The 18,883-nt window shown below is 48.1% G+C and overlaps 2 protein-coding genes across 7 annotated transcripts in view; one reads left to right on the forward strand and one right to left on the reverse strand.

Moving 5' to 3' along the window:
• Window positions 1-13,091, reverse strand: part of SLX4 (SLX4 structure-specific endonuclease subunit) — a 30,421-nt gene extending 17,330 nt beyond the window's left edge. For both annotated transcript variants that reach the window (XM_063699968.1, XM_019012819.4), the window contains exons 1-5: window positions 13,032-13,091; window positions 9,900-11,041; window positions 7,947-8,171; window positions 3,589-3,778; window positions 2,450-2,662 (exon numbers count right to left, since the gene is read on the reverse strand). In XM_063699968.1, coding sequence (XP_063556038.1) covers window positions 2,450-2,662; window positions 3,589-3,778; window positions 7,947-8,171; window positions 9,900-10,434 — 1,163 coding nt within the window. In that variant the 5' untranslated portion in view covers window positions 10,435-11,041; window positions 13,032-13,091. The remainder of the gene's footprint in view (window positions 1-2,449; window positions 2,663-3,588; window positions 3,779-7,946; window positions 8,172-9,899; window positions 11,042-13,031) is intronic.
• Window positions 13,092-13,170: 79 nt separating this feature from the next.
• DNASE1 (deoxyribonuclease 1) overlaps window positions 13,171-18,883 on the forward strand; it is a 51,142-nt gene continuing 45,429 nt past the window's right edge. For 4 of the 5 annotated variants that reach the window (XM_063699969.1, XM_055365145.2, XM_063699970.1 and 1 more), the window contains exon 1: window positions 13,171-13,414. The gene's annotated coding sequence lies outside the window, so the exon portion shown is untranslated. The remainder of the gene's footprint in view (window positions 13,415-18,883) is intronic. The other variant, XM_063699971.1, reaches the window with a different exon arrangement.

Genomic DNA, 18,883 nt, shown 5'->3' on the forward strand with positions numbered 1-18,883 from the left:
CCCGGGACTCTGCACTTTCAACGGGCAGCAGCTCGTTTGGTTTGGAGGAAATGAACAGGAGTTTCCGGCTGGAGAGAACCTAGGCTGCCTGGGTGACTCCCAACAAGCTGGGCAAGGAGGAGGGCAGAGGTGACAAAGGAACTTAGCACAAACCGGGCCCACCTTCCCTGCAATGCAGTCATGCCTCTGGCTTTTGCAAAAGCTCGTGCTCTCCAGGGTGCCAGGGATGGCTCAAGTTCACCTTCCCAGGAACGTGGATAATCACAGCCTCCCAGAGGGAAAGGAGCTGCCTGGGCAGCCTGGGACCCTGCTTCTGTGAAGGGAACACAGACTGTGTCCCCTCCTCACTCCCCAGCAGGCCAGGTTTGGGCTGTGGGGAAAGAGTATGAGGCACTCTGGCCGGGGCATGCGTTCTGATGACCACAGGCTTGGCCTTTGGGGAGGGAGGGGTTCAAAGACCCCATGAGGGCATCCAGCTCCTGTAGTTTTCTACTCTGACAACCTTCTAAACGGATCCACATACATCTAGTTTCAGTACTTGGAGGTATTCTAAAGGCAGACATACTTTATCTGAGCAGGTGCTTTTGGTGTGGTCCTGCCAAGAAAGAAACAATGGCTTAGATGACGTCTATTCTAAGGCCTCAAGGCTTGCACCCCTGCCATGCTAAATATAGATGGGCTCCTCCACCAAGAGAATCCCCTCTGCCCTCTGCCATCTCAGCCCCGACCCAGCTCGGCTGCCCATGACCTGTGTGCAAAGCAGTGGGCGGGACAAACAGCTATCGCCTTTGGCCTTCCCTTTGCTCCTGACAGCGGTCTCAAACCTGGAGGAGTCAAAGGTCCAAGTTGCCTTTGTTCACTATGAACCTGGTGTCAGCTCTAGCGTCCTCAGCAGCAGGGCAGCGTGGAGCAGGGCCAGCCCTCTGGCACTTGTGTGGCTGTGGTTTGCATGCTGAGGACTTGTTTCCTGGCTGTGAGCAAGGCAACTCATTTTAACTTTTAAGCATTAATTCATGCAAGATTTTTAAAAAATAGGGTCCTACACTTCTGTTTCACCAACTTTGTTGTTGTTTTTGTTTTATGAAGACAGGTTCTTGCCCTGTCGCCCAGGCTGGAGTGCAGTGGTGCAATCACAGCTCATTGCAACCTTGGCCTCCCAGGCTCAAGTGATCCTTCCGCCTCAGCCTCCCAAGTAGCTGGGACTACAGGTGTGCAGCACCACAGCCAGCTAATTTTTTAATTTTTTGTAGTGATGGGTCTTGCTACGTAGTCCAGGCTGGTCTTGAACTCCTGGGCTCAAGTGATCCTTCCGCCCTGGCCTCCCCAAGTATTCAGATTACAGGTGTAAGCTACCGTGCCTGGCCAATCACCAAATCTGTGAACTGTGCTGAATGATCTTATGTTAACAGTGTGAAAGCTGGACTGTGCTGAGGTGGAAACCATGCTGTCCAACAACGAAACGGATGGAGTAAAGTGACTACCAAATTCTTAGATGTGGTAAAGCAGTAGTCCCCAACCTTTCTGGTACCAGGAACTGGTTTCATGGAAGACAATTTTTCCATGGGACAGGAGTAGGGGAGTGGTTTCAGCATCAAAGCGTTCTACCTCAGATCATCAGGCTTTAGATTCTCATAAGGAGAGCTCAACCTAGATTCCACGCATGCGCAGCTCACAACAGGGTTTGTGTTCCTGTGAGTCTAATGCCGCCACTGATCTGACAGGAGGCGGAGCTCAGGCAGTAAAGCTTGCCTGCCCGCTGCTCACCTCCTGCTGTGTGGCCAGGTTCCTAACAGGCCACAGACCGGTACTGGTCTGAGGCCGGGGGGTTGGGGACCCTGCACTAGAGGGTACCGACTGTGGGATCATGGGATTGGAAACTCAGGAAGGACCTTGAGGAAAACAGTGCGAAGATCATTTCTGCACCCACCTAAAGGGGCAGGTCCAGAGCCTTCCAGAATGCAGATTCTGTCCCCTCCTCACTCCCTTCTAGACTGTGCCCGATTTCTGCCCTAAGTGTTTCATTTCCAGAATCAAAGAGGGCTCTTTTTCCCTCCAACACTATAAAAAGGTTTTTTTTTTTTTTTTTGGAGATAGGATCTCACTCTGTCCAGGCTGGAGTGCACTGGTACGATCTTGGCTCACTGCAACCTCTACCTTCTGGGTTCAAGTGATTCTCCTGCCTCAGCCTCCCAAGTTGCTGGGACTACAGGCATGCGCCACCATGCCCAGCTAATTTTTGTATTTTTAGTAGAGACGAGATTGTACCATGTTGGCCAGGCTGGTGTCGAACTCCTGATCTAAGGTGATCTGCCCACCTCGGCCTCCCAAAGTGCCGTGATTACAGGTGTGAACTATTGCGTCCAGCCCATAAAAAGCTTTTTTAAATAGAAAAAGCCCTGAGTGCACACAGCATTATTTGGCTTGGTTTTCTTCCTTTTCGTCGACTTACCTGAACACGGGTGGGCTGCTGCTACCCTCAGGCTGTGCTGTCTGCAGCCGCACAGCCTGCAGCAGGAGCTGGGGGCCAACCTCCATCTTCACAGCACACTGCTTCAAGTGACTGGTTCTGCTCTTTAAGGTAAGAAACGGTTTCCCACAAATCGGGCACTCAGGGATCTGAGGCACAGAAGGTCTTAGTGTCTTTTCAGCTTCATCCAAGCACCTGAAGGAAAACAGTCAATACAGGAGAACCACCCTCCCTGGGAATGTGGATTGGAGCAAATGTGGGTCCAGGTCAACATGGACGTGCTGTGGTCAAAGCAAGTTCCCCAAAGCCAATCCCCTCTACACAGCCTGGCTCCGTCTCCCGACAGTCAGCCCCTAGACACTACACTTAGGTATCTGTCAGCAAAGTTGGCTAAAGAAAGCAAGGAAAGATTAAATGCAGTTACATGATGACTTAGAAATTCCACTCCTAAGTAGAGACCCCAAAGAACTGAAAGCAGGTACCCAAACAAATACATGAAACCCATGTTCACGGCAGCTCTACCCACAATCCCAAAGGGTAGAAATGCTCCAAATGTCCGCCAGTGGATGAAAGGATAAACCATGGTCATGTTCCTCATCTAAGAATGGGAAAAACACAGCCTATCCATACAATGAGATACTGCTCAGCCATAAAAAGGAATGAAGCCTGCTCCATGCTACAACATGGATGAACCTCAAAAACAACATATTAAGTCAAAGAAGGCAGACACAAAAGGACAACTGTGCAATTTCAGAATCGGCAAATCCATCCAGACAGAATGTTGATTAGTGGTTGTCAGGGGAGAGAGGGGCAATAGGGAGTGGCTGCCAATGGGTGTAGGGATTCTTTTGGGGGTGATGAAAATAATCCAGAAGTGATTGTGGTGACAGTTGCCCAACTGTGTGAATATCCCAAAAGTACTGATTTGTTCAGTTTAAATGGGTGAACTATATGTTCTGTGAATTGTATCTCAACGAAGTTATTTTTAAAAAGGAGTAGGTTGACAACAAAGCTGAGGTGCTGTTGTCACGGTAAGGTGTGGAGATCCGCACTCCAGCCCTGGGGTGCCTGGGGATTCTGGTCACGTACACGGGAGAGGCGACGGCCCAAGCTGCCCCCACCTGTTCACATGCTGTTCCCTTCGGGTCACGTTCATGGCTGAGAGGTTCTTTTGACAAATCTGGCAGAAGAACAAACCCTTTTCCTCCAGGCTATCATCATGTGCCGATGCTCCTACCCGTGCAAACTCCTGCTGCAGGGTCAAGGCCACCGCAGCGTCGCTCTCTGGGGCAGGGGGCCCAAGCCCATACACTGTGGAGAAGCACCAAAGATCCGTGAGAATAAACTCCAAAGACAAGCTCACCCTCAGACCTCTGCTCTGTCAGCTCCTGCAGACCATGGGGAGCAGGTGGAACACAAAGAAACCAGAACCCAGCTCCACTCTGCAGGCTGGTGACTTGGACACTGTGCAGTGAGACTGGGCACTAATCAGCACACCTGGAACAGCCGTCTCCAAGTTTAACATGGATATGCATTACCTGGGAAGCTTGTCGACACTCAGATTCAAATTCAAGGGGTCCAGGTGCAGCCTGAGACTCTCTGCATTTCTAGCAGCCTCCAGGCTTGGCGACGCTGGCACCACAGGACCACTGTGAGTAGCAAGGACCTAAACTTTCCCACTTCTGCTGAAGTTGGCTACCTCGGGCATTGCAAGTTCACAAGGCTCATATTCCAACAAAGCTAGATGTTCTCTTCAAAACTCAACCTTTCCTGCTGACCTTTTACTGCCCATGATAAAACCAGGGCAGAGTGAAATGCCTTTGGCGATTAAAAGGCAGCATCTCTTACTTAGCATCAGACTCAAGAATGGACTGATTCTGGTCTTGAGATGGCTCCCAGGGTGGCCCATCTGATATTGCTGGAGCAGACCCCTGTCACTCACAAGGGATATGCCCTGAATGCCTCATAAATCCCCAAGTTCTTCATGGCTGTGGCCTACCAGTGCCTGCCACTGAGGCCAGCAAAACAGCACACCTTCATTTTGGTGCCCTGTTTTGTTTGTTTGTTTTTTTTGAGATGGAGTCTCACACTCTGTCCCCAGGCTGGAGTGCAACGACGCGATCTCAGCTCACTGCAACCTCTGCCTCCCGGGTCCAAGTGATTCTCCTGCCTCAGCCTCCTGAGTAGCTGGGATTACAGGTGCCCACCACCACGCCTGGCTAATTTTTAGTAGAGACAGGGCTTCACCATGTTGGCCAGGGTGGTCCTGAATTCCTGACCTCAGGTGATCTGCCCGCCTTGGCCTCCCCAAAGTGCTGGGATTACAGGCGTGAGCCACCGCGTCCAGCCTGGTTTGGTTTCTTAACAAACAAATGGTTTATCTCTTTCTGAGCACTTGCTGGGTGTGATGTGAAGATACAGAGAGAACTGAGTCAAATGCTGGGCAGGGGCGGAGCTCACACCAGCTGGGTGCCTCCTCTGCACCTCACATGTGCGTCCAGGACTGATGCCTCGGCAGGACATCAAATCACTGCCTGCTGTGGACCCTGGGGTGGCCTGAGACTCCTCCATGCTACTGCAGTGAAATCTGCAATGCAGTGCCAAGATCCTGCATACTTATTAGCTGTAGGTCTGCCAATAATGGTTTCTTCCTATTTCTTTTCCTTTTGTATATTTTCATCAGAGATGAGAATCCATATTGTTTTGGGGATGGAGAACAGGAGCACCTGGCATTATTACGCTTATTGGGCCGGTGCCACACCAAGTACACAGCAGCTATGGGGCACTGTTGCCACCCTGTCTCACCTGGAGCCAATGAGCCTCTAATCTACTCAGAGTGGGGCAACCCAAGGGTTAGAGGAAGGAGTTAACGATCCCATAAAGAAAGAAATCCAGAAAGTGGGAAATCTTATAATACAATTAGCCTAGCCTCTTCAAAAACTCAGTTTCATAGGGCTGGGTGTGGTGGTTCACACCTGTAATCCTAGCACTTTGGGAGGCTGAGGAGGGCAGATCCCCTGAGCTCAGGAGTTCAAGACCAGCCTGGGCAACATGGTGAAACCCCATTTCTACTAAAAATACAAAAAAATTAGCCGGGTGTGGTGGTGGGTGCTTGTAATCCCAGCTACTCAGGAGGCCGAGGCACGAGAATAGCTTGAACCCGGGAGGCAGAGGTTGCAGTGAACCGAGATCGCGCCACTGCACTCTAGCCAAGCCTCTGTCAAAAAAAAAAAAAATAGTCAGTGTCATGGAAAACAAAAGGAAACGGGGGACTATTCTAGAATCTAGACCTTAGGATACTGCTGAGCTATAGCAATATGCAGTGTGTGAACTTACTGAATCCTTGTTCAGAAAAAAAAGAAACCAGCTACAAAAAATAACCTTGAGACAACCAGGGAAATTTGAGTTTGAACTGGACGCCAGGCACTATTATGGAATTAAGCGTGCTAATGGTATTGTGGTTATGCAGCAGAATCTAGGGGTGAAGTATCCTAATGTCTATAATTTACCTTCAGATAATATGGAAGAAAAATATGTATGCTTGGCTAGGCACGGTGGCTCACGTCTGTAATCCCAGCACTTTGGGAGATTGAGGTGGGCGGATCACAAGGTCAGGAGTTCCAGAACAGCCTGGCCAGCGTGGTGAAACCCCAACTCTACTAAAAATACAAAAATTAGCTGGACGTGGTGGTGCATGCCTGTAGTCCCAGCTACCTGGAAGCTGAGGCAGGAGAATGGCTTGAACCCGGGAGGTGGAGGTTGCAGTGAGCCGAGATTGCGCCACTGCACCCCAACCTGGGAGACAGACCAAGACTCCATCTCAAAAAAAAAAAAAAAGTATATTTATAAAGACATAAACAAACGGCCAAATGTTAACATTTGTTAAATCTAGATTGAGGTATAGGGGATTAGGGGATTCATTGTAATTTTTTTTTTTTTTTTTTTGAGACAGGGTCTCACTCTGTTGCCCTGGAGTGCAATGATACAATCACAGCTCACTGCAGCTCAACCTCCTGGGCTCAAGCAATCCTCCTGCCTCAGCCTCCCGAGTAGCTGGGACTACAGTTGTGCACCATCATGCCCAGCTAATTAAAAAAAAATTTTTTTTGAGTCAGAGTCTTGCTCTGTTGCCCAGGCTGGAGTGCAGTGGTGCAATCTCGGCTCACTGCAAGCTCCGTCTCCCAGGTTCACGCCATTCTCCTGCCTCAGCCTCCCGAGTAGCTGGGACTACAGGCACCCGCCACCATACCTGGCTAATTTTTTGTATTTTTCATAGAGATGGGGTTTCACTGTGTTAGCCAGGATGGTCTCAATCTTCTGACCTTGTGATCTGCGCACCTCGGCCTCCCAAAGTGCTGGGATTACAGGCGTGAGTCACCAAGCCCGGCCCCTAAAATTTTTTTGTAGAGATGTGGGGGTCTCACTATGTTGTCCAGGCTGGTCTCGAACTTGTGACCTCAAGTAGTCCTCCTGCCTTGGCCTCCCAAAGTTTTGGGATTATAGGCATGAGCCATCATGCCTGGCTTCATTGTAATTAAAACAACAACAACAAAAAAACCTTTTCTGAAAGGAAAAGTTCTCTGTGAATACTGAGGGTTATCTTTTTAAAAGGAAAACACTGAAAGGGAAAGCTTTCATAATAAAAAAGTCATAATTTTTAAAAAAAGGAGGCCAGGCACAGTGGCTCACGCCTGTAATCCCAGCACTTTGGGAGGCCAAGGCGGGTGGATCACGAGGTCAGGATATCGAGACCATCCTGGCTAACAAGGTGAAACCTCGTCTCTACTAAAAATGCAAAAAATTAGCCGGGTGTGGTGGTGGGAGCCTGTAGTCCCAGCTACTCGGGAGTCTGAGGCAGGAGAATGGCGTGAACCTGGGAGGCGGAGCTTGCAGTGAGCTGATATCGTGCCACTGTACTCCAGCCTGGGTGACAGAGCGAGACTCCATCTCAAAAAAAAAAAAAAAAAAAAAAAAAGGAAGAGGGCCAGGCGCAATGGTTCACGCCTGTAATCCCAGCACTTTGGGGAGCTGAGGTAGGCAGATCACTTGAGGTCAAGAGTTCGAGACCAGCCTGGCCAACTTGGCGAAACCCTGTCTCTACTAAAAATACAAAAATTGGCCAGGTGTGGTGGCGCACGTCTGTAATCCCAGTGGCTGGGGCAAGATAATTGCTTGAACCTGGGAGGCGGAGGTTGCAGTGAGCTGAGATCATGTCACTGTACTCCAGCCTGGGTGACAGAGCAAGGCTCTGTCTCAGAAAAAAAAAACAAAACGGTACCTTATCAAGGAAGCTAGGTGGGAAATGATCCCAGAGACTCTTCATTCTCTGGCTGGATCCAGTGAAGTGGCAAAGGTAAAACATCAAGCAGAGAGCCTATCCACAGAAGAAACTCAACAAATGCTGATTCCTTCCCGCCTCCCTTCCTCAGAGTGGTATTAACTTATCTCTGTGTGGAAGACAGAAACACACTCATCATACCATTCCCCGCCATCATCTCCTCTTGAGGATCCTTTGGGACATTTTCTTCCCGCGCAGCCTCGAGGGAGCACTCTTCTGAAGCGTGTCTCAAACGCTCGGGGTCTGCTCTCTTGAACTGCTGCATTCGCTGTAGGACCAATTGTGCTGTGCGGGGTTTGGAGGGACTTGGCACTGCTGTTGTCAAACAGGAAGGAGGAGGCTGGGAGTCGCTGTTGGGCACATTCTCTGGCAAGGAGGAAAATATTCACAACCATCTGTTGTAGCTGGAGAAATAAAAGACTTTTCTACCAGATACAGGTTAGACGCAAGTTTCAAGAGTCCTTTATCAACTAGTTTAGGTTTGACTCACAAATGTGAAGAGGACTGGTTGCTTGTTGGTAACCTCTTTGTTTATGGCAATGTAGACATAAATATCAATAACAGGAGGGGAATGGGATGTGACTGCTAATGAGCATGGGGTTTATTTTTAGGATGATAAAACTGTTCTAAAGTTAGGTATGGTGGTGGTTGGACAACTCTGTGAATATACTAAAAACCACTGAACCATACCCTTTTAAACGGTGAATTTTATGGAATATCAATTATACCCCAATAAAGCTATTATTAAAGAAATATTAATGACAAAGGTTTATGTCCTAGATCAGTTCTTCTTTAACTTGGGATCCACAGATGATCTTCAGCGGGGATCCATGAACCCCATGAAGTTGTGTGCCAGTTTTGCAGATACGTGCATGGATACGTGTTTTGGGGGAACACGTAGATTTCATCCGACTGGCAAAGAGCACGAGAGACCAGTAAAGTTGGTGAGGCAACACTGCTGACGCCTTCCAGTAGTCTCTGCGACCTGAGACTCTACCACCACTCTACTGAGAGGTTATTAAGATCAGGAAGTGAGGGCAAGGGAAATTTAGAAACAGAACTCAGGAGCTCAGAGAGCCTGTGGTGTATTATATATACAAGGGTAGTTTTCAGTTTTGCATGAAGAATGTGTAGTTAAGCATATAGCTCAGTATACCAAGGGCAGCAGGGCAAGAAAACTGCTTTAAACAGTTAAAAAATTATCCAGGCACGGTGGTGGGTGCCTGTGGTCCCAGCTACTCGGCAGGCTGAGGCAGGGAGGACTGCTTGAACCTGGGAGGTCAAGGCTGCAGTAAGCTATGATAGCACCACTGCACTCCAGCCTGGGTGACAGACCAAGATCCTGTCTCTAAAAACTAAGTAAGTAAATAAATCAATAACAATAACAAAGGAAAAGATTAAAAGGTCTTCAGAGAGAGAAAGAAAGAACCTGAAGATTCTCCTGGGACTTGAGCCCACACAGCGCCCTCATGCGGCCCACTCAGCAGCCTATCCAAATTGGCTGGCCCAGTCCAACTTACCCACTTTGGAATAAATTCAAGAAAACAAGAGAAGCAGCATTATTGTGTTGTTTGTGTAACTCATGTCAATCATATAACAGAATTTCATAGGAAATTCTGAAAGAGCAGAGGACTCCAAACATAATCATGTGAAAAATTCACACGGGTTATGTTTTTCTTGACTGTTGTTTAAACCAGGAGTCAGCTGGGCACAGTGGCTTACGCCTGTAATCCCAGCACTTTGAGAGGCTGAGGCACGAGGATTGCTTGAGTCCAGGAGTTCAAGACCAGCCTGGGCAACATAGTGAGACCTCCAGCTCTAAATTTTTTTTTAAGCTTAAAAATTAAAAAATAAAAACGAACCAAAAGTTAGCAAACTACAGTCATGTGGCTGGCTGCCTGTTTTTGTAAATAAAGTTTTACTGGCATATGGCCATGCCTGTTCATTTACATATTGTCCACGCCTGCTTTCTCACTATGACAGCAGAATTGAGTAGTTGTGACAGAGTCTGTGTGGCCTACAAAGCCAAAATATTTACGATCTGGCCCTTTCCAGGAAGTTTTCCAGCCCCTGGTTTAAAAGAGTACAAATTACCTCTGGTTTTCTCTCTGGAAAGGTTTGGCGATGGTTCTTGCTGGTTACCCGTCTGGGTGTTTTGTGCTGTTTCCCAGAGCACAGGCGGATCTGGAGCAGAGGCAAGTACACCCCCCTCCCCATTCACAGAGAGGGCTGGTTCACTTGCTTGCCATTTGGTTGCCCCTTGCTTTTTAGTCCTAGGGGCCTGGCTGCCAGATGGAGGTTTCTTCTCTGCAGGGCCTTGAAGGGTTTTGGTCTTGGTAGTGGTTTGTTTGGTCCTTTTCAATTTGCTTCTTATCTGAGTGCCGTTTGAGGTGGCCTTTTGTGTCTTCCTTTCTCCTGACACTTCCTTGATTCCATGTTTTTTCACCCTTTGGAAAAAGCTAGCGCAGAGTTCTTTAAAGTCCTCATCAGACTCATCCATCATCTGACAAGTTTTAAGTCTTTCAGGCTGGTCTTCAGAGGAGCGAGGGTCAATCCCAGGACAGGCAGACAGATGAGACAGTGAACCCAAGTAGAAGCCTAGCTGAGCCTCATTCACACTCAGTTTCATTAGGGTTCCTCTCTACTTCTCCATTAGATACTTGGAGAGTTTGCACAGTTGAACAGAAAGTACTGTTTTCCTCTCTATAATGATTGAAGCATCTTTGTTCAAATTGGGCCTGTGGTTAAACATGTTTAAAGCTTCCCTCTGTTAAAGTCCACAACTGGGCCGGGCGCGGTGGCTCACACTTGTAATCCCAGCTCTTTTGGAGGACGAGGCGGGGGGGTGGATCACCTGAGGTCAGAAGTTCGAGACCAGCCTGGCCAATATGGTGAAACCTCGTTTCAACTGAAAATACAAAAAATTGGCCAGGCGTGGTAGCAGACGCCTGTAATCCCAGCTACTCGGGAGGCAGAGGCAAGAGAATCCCTTGAACCTGGGAGGCGGAGATTGCAGTGAGCTGAGATCGTGCCACTGCACTCTAACCTGGGCAACAAGAGCAAAACTCTGTCTCAAAAAAAAATAATAATAAATAAATAAATAAAGTTCACAACTGAAAGAGTGTTTTGTTGTCCAATAGATGCCTCTGAGATCGAATACATATGAACCTGGTGCTCAGATAATTCTCCAAGATCTCCATGATAATGAAACATATATGGTTCACTTAATTTCACATCTGTGGAAAACCAAAAGCATGTAAGTGTAATCAGACATTGTCATTTTATGCCAGTTCTTCCAGGGAGGGACAAGGGCATGCGGGGTGAGGGAAAAGTCTTCGGAGTAATAATACTGTCAAATACTCAGTCCAGCCTGGTTAACATGGTCTAACCGTCCTATCAGACATCACGACAGAAGGATCTAGAAACCTGTCAAAGCATGTTCTTCCACAGGTATTAAAATATGTGCATCTTGGGAGAGTGTTTTCTTAACTGAAATTTAGGGAGCAAACCCCATGAAAGGCAGTCACCACAGAAACAGGATGATCCCCAAATCTAGGAAAACTATCTCCTACACTGATCTAAGACCCCTGGCTGTTAAAGAGGCTCTTTCTGTAAATACTGCAACATAAGAGACAGAAAGAGACATTATATTCTCATGAACACTCAGGAGAGAAAAGGTCACTTTTACTTATCTTCTCAATCCAACAAGGCTCTCCAAACCTGGATGACTGGAATGTCGCCTGTGTGCAAAAGCTGGGCCTCGTGGGCATGGTTGTTTACTTTGGCACACAGCTAAGTAGGGTTCAAAAATCAAAACTGAATGACCGAATGGCAGAAAGTTATTCCTTTCAAATACAATAATGCAATCTCCACTGTCCAAGGAATCTAATTAATCATTGTGTTTTCCAGAGCTGAAAATACTCCTACCTAGAATCTACTTTGTATGGCTGGCGCATTCTCTTCTGTGTCTTCCCCTTAGAGAAGTGTCCTCTAATCCTTTATGGACCCTCTCCATCCCCGTTAATCCCTATCATCGTCCACTGTTTTCACAATGGCATCTGTCATAGGTTATAATCATATGAAACAGATAATATCTATTGAATGCTTACTGTGTGCCAAGCACTGTTCCAATTGCTTTCCAAGTCAAACTCATTTAATCCTTACAAGAAGCCTATATGGTGGAATCTCTTGTCATCCTGTCTTCACGGCAAGGAAACGCGCAAGCAGAATGAGGAACTGGCTCAAAGCCAGTTCAGGAACTGCTTTCACAGTGGCAGGGCTGGGATCAAACCCAGGAAGTGTGGTTCCAAACTATCCGCTCTTGTGTTTTTATTCATCGGCTTATTATCTGTCCCTCATTAAGCTCAACACTTCAGGAGGGCAGAGATCCATCTATTACTTTGCAACCTCTTTGGCTGATCCGGTGCCTGACTTGAAATAAGTGCTCCACAACTATTTGTTGAATTCATGGATTGCAAAGAGTTCGGTATAATGGGAGTAGAGAGAAAGGTGTAGGAGAAAAGGCTGCGGGGAGAGGAAAGGATTGGCTCACAAGGGCCTGGAAGGTCAGGCTAGGCAGAGTGAATTTTATCCTGTTGGATGCGGGGAGCGGGTGGAACAAATTCCACCCTCCACAACTGTGTTGATCTCCGCATCTCTGTTGATATGAACCTCACAACAGTCTTATCTCCTCCTATAGGTGCCCAGTCAAGATTTACTGAATGACATAACGGATCCTGCAAGCCTGCAGGTTTCCAGAGGGAAGGGGACTTGTGCCTCCTTGCTTCGTACCTACGGCAGCCCACGGCTCACAGCAGGCGAGGGATGAATGAATGGATCGGTAAGGGGCGGACCCTCCCGCTTCCCCCAACCCGGCGACCTACGGAAAGGGGCTGAGGGGTTCCCCGTCTGGGAAAAGGGCTGCCAAAGACTCTAACGGCTCTAAAGTCAGACGGAGAACCCCGATCCCCGGACTGGCCCGGACCGAGACCACCGTGGGGATCCGGATCCGCCACCCTCCTCCCTCCAGGCGGGCCCCGGCCCCTCTCCACCCGAGTGCGGCTCCTGCCTCTCCGTCGGGGCTGCGGGCCTGCCGAGGCCACGGAGCCAGCGAGGGAGACGGGCGAGAAAGGCTCTTCTCCCTTAGGAAAGCGAGAACGGCCCGAAATGACAGGACCTCCGCCTCTCGGGTGCAGACTACCAGCCCCACAGCCCGGCTCCTCCTACCTCCGGCGCTGCCGCGGCACCTTCTTAACGGAGACTCGTGCGCCTGCGCATGCGCCGCCCGCGCCCCCGCGGAGAATTGCCTGCGCGCAGGCGCAGAGCGGGCGCGCGCGGTGGTGCGGCCGCCTCGCTTCCCGTCTTCCTCTGCGGCGCCGGGCGCGGGCCCGCGGCGGCCAGCGCTTCCGGTCGGGAGGAGGCGGGGCGAGGCGGAAGCGGCGCTTGCTTCAGGTGGAGTCTATTAGTTGTTGAGAAAGAGGGCGAGTTTAAGGCACTGTGGCAGCTGTGAGATAAAGTCTGGTTCCTCCCCAGCTGGCTCAGGAAATGTTCGCGGATACAATGGCGGCCCCCTCTGGGCATACCTGCCTGTGGAGCGGAGAGTGGACGGGGTGAGGGGGACCGGGAGAGGCACCAAATCTGGCCTGGGGGCCCGAGAAGCTTCCTCTCAGGTGGGGTGGCGTGAGAGTCGAGGCCTGGAGGTCGGGGAGGGTAGCTACGTGAAGAGGGGATTGTACCGCGCTGCAGGTGCCTGGAGGGGATGCCCGAGCTCTTCCGCAGGGCTAGGGTGAAGCCAGCCAGGGCCTGGGGGAAAGGTGGCAGAGGTTTGCCACGGCTTGGCATTTGAGGGACTTTACACATCGTATTAAGGGTTTGAGCTTCAACTTGGGGTCGTCGGGAGCCATTGAAGGTTTTTTGTTGTTTGTTTTTTGAGACGGGGTTTTGCTCTTGTTGCCCAGGCTGGGGTGCAGTGGCGCGATCTCGGCTCACTGCAACCTCTGTCTCCCGGGTTCGAGCGGTTCTTGTGCCTCACCTTCCCAACTAGCTGGGATTACAGGCGCCAGTCACCACGCCCGGCTAATTTTTGTGTTTTTAGTAGAGACTGGGTTTCACTCTGTTGCCCAGGCTAGTCTCCAACTCCTGACTTCAGGTGATCCGCCCGCCTCGGCCTCCCAAAGTGCTGGGATTACAGGCGTGAGCCACCGCTCACGGCTTTTTTTTTTTTTTTAAGTAGAGACGGGCGGTGTTGGGGGGGGGGGGTCTCACTATATTGCCCAGGCTGGTCTCGAACCCTGGCCTCAAGAGATCCTCCCGCCTCGGCCTCCCAAAGCGCTGAGATTACAGGCGTGAGCCACCACGCCCGGCGTAAGATTTTGTTTTTAAAGGCCTAAAGACAGTGAGAACAGATGAGGCCAGGACACCCATTAGGAGGCTATTACATAATCTAGATGAAAAGTGAGAGCGGCCCTAATTAGGAAGTGGAGCGAAAAGAATGGAGAAATATGGAGCATAGTCAAGACGCAATTGTTAACGATTTGCCGGTTTCTGGCCTTAGCATCCGAGAGTAGCGTGCCTCCAGTCACTGAGATAATGAACACAGGAGAGGTGTAAAGGAATCAGTTTGCAGGGCAGGCAATATGTTTTTTAAAAGATACAATATCATAAAATGCAGTGGTTTCCAGTACGTTCACAGGATTTGCAGCCATCGTCGCTAATTCCAGAACGTTTTAAAACCCCAAATCGAACCTGCCGTACCCATTCGTAGTCACTCCGCAATTCCCCCGACCCCATCCCGGGACAATCACTAATCGGCTTTCTGTCTCTGTGGTTTTGCGTATTCAGTACATTTTATGTAAATGGAATCATGTGATACTTGGCTTTTTCTGCTGGGCTTTTATTAAGCATGTTTTTAAGATTTCATCCATGTAGCATGAATCAGTACTGCATGCCTTTTCATGGCTGCATAATCACGTGTTTGGATGGACCATGTTTTGTTTATCCCTTTATCAGGTGATGGGCATATGCATGTTTTTACTTTTTGGCTGTTAGAAATAATGCTGCTATGAACATTCGTGTTCATAACACAAGTTTTTGTGTTCTAGGAGTGGAATTACTGGGTAGGACTACATTTGATTCTGAATGTTGAGCTTCAAAACCTTCCAAGAGGTTTTCCTTGATGAAGGATTTAGGAGGTGTTTACTTGCTCTCTGGCTTGGAAATCTAAGTTAGTTTGTAATATGGTTTCCAACTGGATAAAGTAGACAGAACAAGAATGATAAGCAGCCCAGAGGTATGGGTAGGGCAGGGTGTCTTGGGACTTGAATTTATAGAGGAGACTGAGTGACAACATGGAGAGGCCAGTGCTGTTGAAATAATTTCTCTTTCCTTCCTTCCCTTCCTTGCTTCGTTTTCGACGGAGTTTGGCTCTTGTTGCCCAGGCTGGAGCGCAGTGGTGTGTGCAACCTCCACCTTCCTGGTTCAAGCGATTCTCCTGCCTCAGCCTCCGGAGTAGCTGGGATTACAGGCGCCCGCAACCGCGCCTGGCTAATTCTTTTTTTTTTTTTTTTTTTTTTTTTTTGGACAAAATCTCGCTCTGTTGTCCAGGCTGGAATGCAGTGGTGTGATCTCGGCTCACTGCAAGCTCTGCTTCTCGGGTTCACGCCATTCTCCTGCCGCAGTCTCCCGAATACCTGGGACTACAGGCGCCCGCCACCACACCTGGCTAATTTTTTGTATTTTTAGTAGAGACGGGGTTTCACCGTATTAACCAGGATGGTCTCGATTTCCTGACCTCGTGATCTGCCCGCCTTGGCCTCCCAGAGTGCTGGGATTACAGGTGTGAGCCACCGCGCCCGGCGTAATTTTTTGTATTTTTAGTAGAGACGGGGTTTCACCATGTTGGCCAGGCTGGTCTAAAACTCCTGACTTCAGGCGGGCGATCTTCCTGCCTGGACCTCCCAAAGGGCTGGGATTACTGGTGTGAGCCACCGCGCCTGGCCTAAAATAATTTACTTACATTTCTCAAGAAAAGGAGGCATGCCACCACGTTCAGAGCCACAAGGGAGGCATCAGCTTTTGGTTAGGAGGAAGAAATAGGAACAAGGAGAAAGTCTAGGCCAGAACCTTCATGGGGTTCCTCAGAAATAGCAAGTCAGGGCGGAGTAAACATTTTAGGATTGGATAATTTAAATAATTCCATCACGCTTTGCCTTTGGGTGGTCTCTAGTTGCTTGGTACCTGGCCATGGATGATTTAGGGCAGGAGAAATACTGGCTTGGTGTGTGAGAGTTAGATAAAGGGGGAGGCTGACTTGCCTGTGAGAGGCATGCTCCCAAGTAAGTTGTTTACTGTCTTGAGGAATTAGACCTGGGAGAGGCAGTCTCCCTGCCAGCAAGATTTTTAAGATTTCAAAATATCATATGATACAGAAAATTTTTTTAAACAGCTAATAAACATGGACATGGCTGGGATGATATGAAGGATAGTTGTAATGGTAGAAATTACTGTTTTCCAGTCAGACTGAAAATGAAGTGCCTGTTTCCTATTTAGGATTTAAATCTCTTAGAGTCCTGGTGAAGAAAGTCCTTGCTACCTCTCTCCCCCAACCCCAAATCTGGCTATATTATTTATTTACATAAAATAAATTAGTTGAAGTGTGGTTTAGAAAAGAGAGTTTTCTTAAACCTGAGATTCTCAACTGAATCACCTGTGGAATTTTTTGTTAATTGGAAAGGCTGGGACACTACTCTTAGGCCTACTGAATAAATCTTTCAACCTGTGTCTTTTGAAAGTTTCACAGATGATTCTGATGGTCTCAAGATTGAGAAGCACTGCATTTAACCAGCACCAACTGAACAAACACTGTAGGCTAAGTATAAGAGAGATGGCAAGAGCTGGGTCAGGGTGGTGCATGGGATTTCCAATTATACATAATTCCTCCCTTCAAGGAACAAAGCCATCCATAACTGGGGCAGCTGCTTCTCTGGGCTCAAGGTGAACAATGGGAGCCACCTTGTCCTGGACCCTGTTGTGACTGTTACTCCAGCAGAAGCCCTGGGGTTCATGCTTTCAGTTAGAAGTCACCCAGTATGACTAAGTTGAGGGGCAGTGTTCAGAAACAGTGTTACTAGATGGATGTTATTTCAGTAGGAATAGTATTGTGTGTTCCCTGTCAGCATTTGAGGCGGAAACCCACTGCACTGTCAGAACAACCAGGGAGATGAAAGAAGATGTCAGATACTGAAAGGTGCAGACAGTCCTTGTGTTTGATAAACTTTACAGGGTTTATCTGAAAGAGAAAATGGATGCAGAAGTACATGAAAAAACTGTGTTATTCCAAATAGATGTGCTGTTTTCCCAGTTCATAGGAGTCGGTAATTTTTGGGTTCAGGGCAAAAAGGCAAAGGTTGAAGATGCTGTGATTATAACGTCCTTACCCTCCTGGAATATTTCCTTTTTGAAAGCTTCTGGCATCTTCCACTGAGTTAATGTTTTAAACAGTTCGGAGGATGAATTGAAGGGCCCTTATCCCAGGTCTGTGGTTTGATTATAAATTGTAAAGCCATAACCTGTCCACCTCCCTCTCCTTTATCTTGACAGGGGTTGGGGAGACAGCAGATTGAACAAGGAAAGAATTGTCTCCTGAGTTCTTTGATCATGTTAACTTTTATTTACTGTTGTATAGTCACATTTTCTAGACTGCTAAAATTGGTGAAATCAGCAGAGGAAATAACTGTTTTTACGTGTATAAGTATACAAAAGTTATTCGAGATGAATTACACTGCATTTCTCTCAGTGTGCTGCCTGCCACTGCTGCCTTTGTGTGATTTTGCTCTATATGTTCTGCTAGACAAATTTAAGGGAGGTTTCAGACAGCAAAACTCCCCCCAAAGCATCTACCAGCATAATCCCTATCAAAATCGCAACAACCTTTTAATTTTTTTGCAGAAGTGGAAAAACCGATGTTAAAATTCGTATGGAATTGGCCGGGTGTGGTGGCTCACGCCTGTAATCCCAGCATTTTGGGAGTCTGAGTCAGGCAGATCACTTGAGGTCAGGAGTTCGAGACCAGCCTGACCAACATGGTGAAACCCCGTGTCTACTAAAAATATAAAAATTAGCCAGGTGTGGTGGCAGGTACCTGTAATCCCAGCTACTTGGAAGGCTGAGGTGGGAGAATCCCTTGAACCCAGGAGATGGAGGTTGCAGTGATCTAAGATCACAACATTGCACTCCATCCTGGGTGATAGAGTGAGAGTCTGTCTCAAATAAAAGGAGATGGAGGTTGCAGTGATCCAAGATCACAACACTGCACTCCAGCCTGGGTGGTACAGTGAGACTGTGTCTCAAATAAATTAAATAAATAAATAAATAAATAAATTCATATGTAATTGCAAGGGGCTCTTAATACCCAAAACCCAAATAGCCACTTTGTTCTTTTTCAAGAACGTACTTCCTTATATCAAAACTTATTACAAGCTATAGTAATCAAGACTGTGTGGTACTGTACTAGCATAAGGATAAACATATGGGTCAGTGGAAGAGAATTGAGAGTCTAGAAATAAACCCTTATATTTATGAGCAATTGATTTTGTCAAGGATGCCAAGACTAGTCAATGGTGAAAGAGTAGTGTCTGCCACAAATGGAGCTGGGATAACAGGATATCACATGCAAAAGAATGAAGTTAGACCCTTACCTCATACCATGGTACAAATATTAACTCAGAATGGATCAAAGACCCAATGGAAGAGTGAAAACTATAAAACTCTTAGACGAATACAAGGGTAGGCTGGGCGTGGTGGCTCACCCCTGTAATCCCAGCACTTTTGGCATCACCAGAGGTCAGGAGTTTGAGACCAGCCTGACCAACGTGGAGAAACCCCGTCTGTACTAAAAATACAAAATTAGCAGGGTGTGGTGGCGTGCTCCTGTAATCCCAGCTACTCGGGAGGCTGAGGCAGGAGAATCGCTTGAACCCGGGAGATGGAGGTTGCGGTGAGCCGAGATCGCGCCACTACGCTCCAGCCTAGTCAGCAAGAGCGAAACTCCATCTCAAAAAAAAAAAAAAAAAAAAAAAGAA

This window comes from Gorilla gorilla, chromosome 18 (assembly GCF_029281585.2).
Source record: "Gorilla gorilla gorilla isolate KB3781 chromosome 18, NHGRI_mGorGor1-v2.1_pri, whole genome shotgun sequence".
Classification (NCBI taxonomy): domain Eukaryota; kingdom Metazoa; phylum Chordata; class Mammalia; order Primates; family Hominidae; genus Gorilla; species Gorilla gorilla.